The 2015-nt window shown below is 42.3% G+C and overlaps 1 protein-coding gene across 1 annotated transcript in view; it reads left to right on the forward strand.

Annotated features, from left to right (window-relative positions):
- Window positions 1–1847, forward strand: part of LOC107081103 — a gene marked incomplete at its 5' end in the record, with an annotated part of 5020 nt that extends 3173 nt beyond the window's left edge. Inside the window, 2 exons of the mRNA XM_015369316.1 lie at window positions 821–1003; window positions 1725–1847. Of these exons, the coding sequence (XP_015224802.1) occupies window positions 821–1003; window positions 1725–1847 (306 nt within the window). The remainder of the gene's footprint in view (window positions 1–820; window positions 1004–1724) is intronic.
- Window positions 1848–2015: the final 168 nt, after the last annotated feature.

The raw sequence follows: 2015 nt of genomic DNA on the forward strand, positions 1-2015 counted from the left end.
TTCCCGACCTCAAACGTTGTGGGCGGGACTAAGTTCGGAATGGCACCCAGGCCAGAGTTTTTCCTCTCCACTGTCACTTCATGCTTGCTCATCATGGACACCTGTGTTTTCCAAACTGGACTTCCATCTTCCAGGTCCCTGAGTGAAATTCTAGTATCAGCTCAGGCAATCCACTGGATCTCTCCATAAAGCTCAGCATACCGTCTCCCTAACCAGCAGTCTACAGACTGACCAACTTCATCTATCTCCACTACACCACCAGTTTCAAGAACAGCCCTAATCTTTGCTCTTGTTCATGCATATCTATCAAACTTCAGCACTATGTTTCCTGCCGAGGTCTGAGCGCCAAACACCAAGTAATTGTATCAATACATTTCTTCTAATTGGCTTTTCTCTCCGTGTGAGTTTTTCAGATTGAACTGCAGTTAATCTAAATCCTATTCAGAAATCATCCTCAGTCAGAATCAGCTTTAATCTCCAAATCTGTGCACAAACAAAAACTTGCTTAAAACCGAGACATTTTAGGTGTATTTCTCTCTAAATAGGAAAGTAGAAATATTTCAGGGCATCGATAGTCGACTTTCCTGATATCTCAGAGAGCATAACTCTTACACATTGTTGAATATCAATGAGTGAGGGGTGGGACACACACACATTAATAAAAGGCCTGATTGTTGACAATGCCCCGAGTAGGCAGAGGCATGGTTGGAATTGTCCTCCCATCTCAATGCTGCGATTAAGACGCTCACTGCTTCCTCGCATATCAGCTCCACCGCTCTACCATCCTCCTCAAAGGCCCATTCTCTGTGGCGGCGTATAGGAGCCAGCAAACGTAACGCAAGAGTCGGCACCTGTGACTGAGCCAGAGATCGGAGCGACTGCAGAGTCCGGTCCAGAGGAAGAGACGGTTCCTGAGAGAGAGGACGGAAACGCGGAGCCAGAGGAGAACCGAGAGGAGGGCGACCCAGAAGAGAACCCAGTTATGAACTTCTTTAAAACACTAGTAAGTGGAACTAGTAGGTGAGGTTTAAACTCTGCTGATATTTTAACAAAAATATGTTAAAATAGAATAAACCAAGAATTTGTTTTTTTTGTTTTTATATTGCAATGCCTTGTTGATTTAAAATAAGAATGTGAATAATGTTATTTTTTCTAAATATAAGTTCTAATATCATCATTTAAGTCTATAAAAGCTCTAATTCAATGTTTTACTGTAAATGGGATCATGATGACAGTGCCTGATGGAAACCCTACAACAAGCAGCCATTGTATTTCCTCTTCATCATGCTGTCTTTTGGATGCATGAGGTTTTAAAGAGTTACCACTACCCCAGCCCCATGCTAATCAAGTCTTTGAACATGCGGGAATGTGATGGACTATTGTTCGTCCCATCGGGTGAGCTCACAAGGGAGGCCTGTGCCTCTGGAAGTTGAGATTGGAGAGCAGATAGCGCGAGGGCAGGCCTACGCCATCTCCGGAGCACAATGGCCGTCACAATGACAGCGCATGTACTGTACATGCTCTGTCAGGGACCTGAGAGTGGACTCTGTCTGCTGGACTGAGCTTTGCATTAGGGCTGAATTTATCAAAAAGGCTTCTGTTTTATAGAAATAATAGTTGGTGCAACAGCAACCACATCCTCTGGCTGGGAAGGTTTTTTTTTTACATTTCTGTTCAGGACATTGTGACACGTTTCTGTTTTTTTTTTTTCATTTTCATAACAGGTTACTCCCACTAAAACACCCAAAAAGGACACAGCTGGTCCAGATGCAGCAAAAGATCAGGTGATCAGACGATCAGTGCTGGATTTATTATCCTACCTGTTTTCTTTTTCCTACAATTGCTGATTATCATACCAGATTTGTGATCCCAAAGTTGTTAAAAGTGTGTGAAAATAAATGCAGGGAGATACACTGGAAAAAACTGAAATCTAGATAAGTAATTTTTTCTTAAAATAAGTGAATTTGTTCTTGAATTGAGGAGGTAAAAGAGACATTTTGCCAATGGAACAAGAC

The sequence above is a fragment of the Cyprinodon variegatus genome, unplaced genomic scaffold, assembly GCF_000732505.1.
Source record: "Cyprinodon variegatus isolate N-32 unplaced genomic scaffold, C_variegatus-1.0 Scaffold2924, whole genome shotgun sequence".
Taxonomy (NCBI): domain Eukaryota; kingdom Metazoa; phylum Chordata; class Actinopteri; order Cyprinodontiformes; family Cyprinodontidae; genus Cyprinodon; species Cyprinodon variegatus.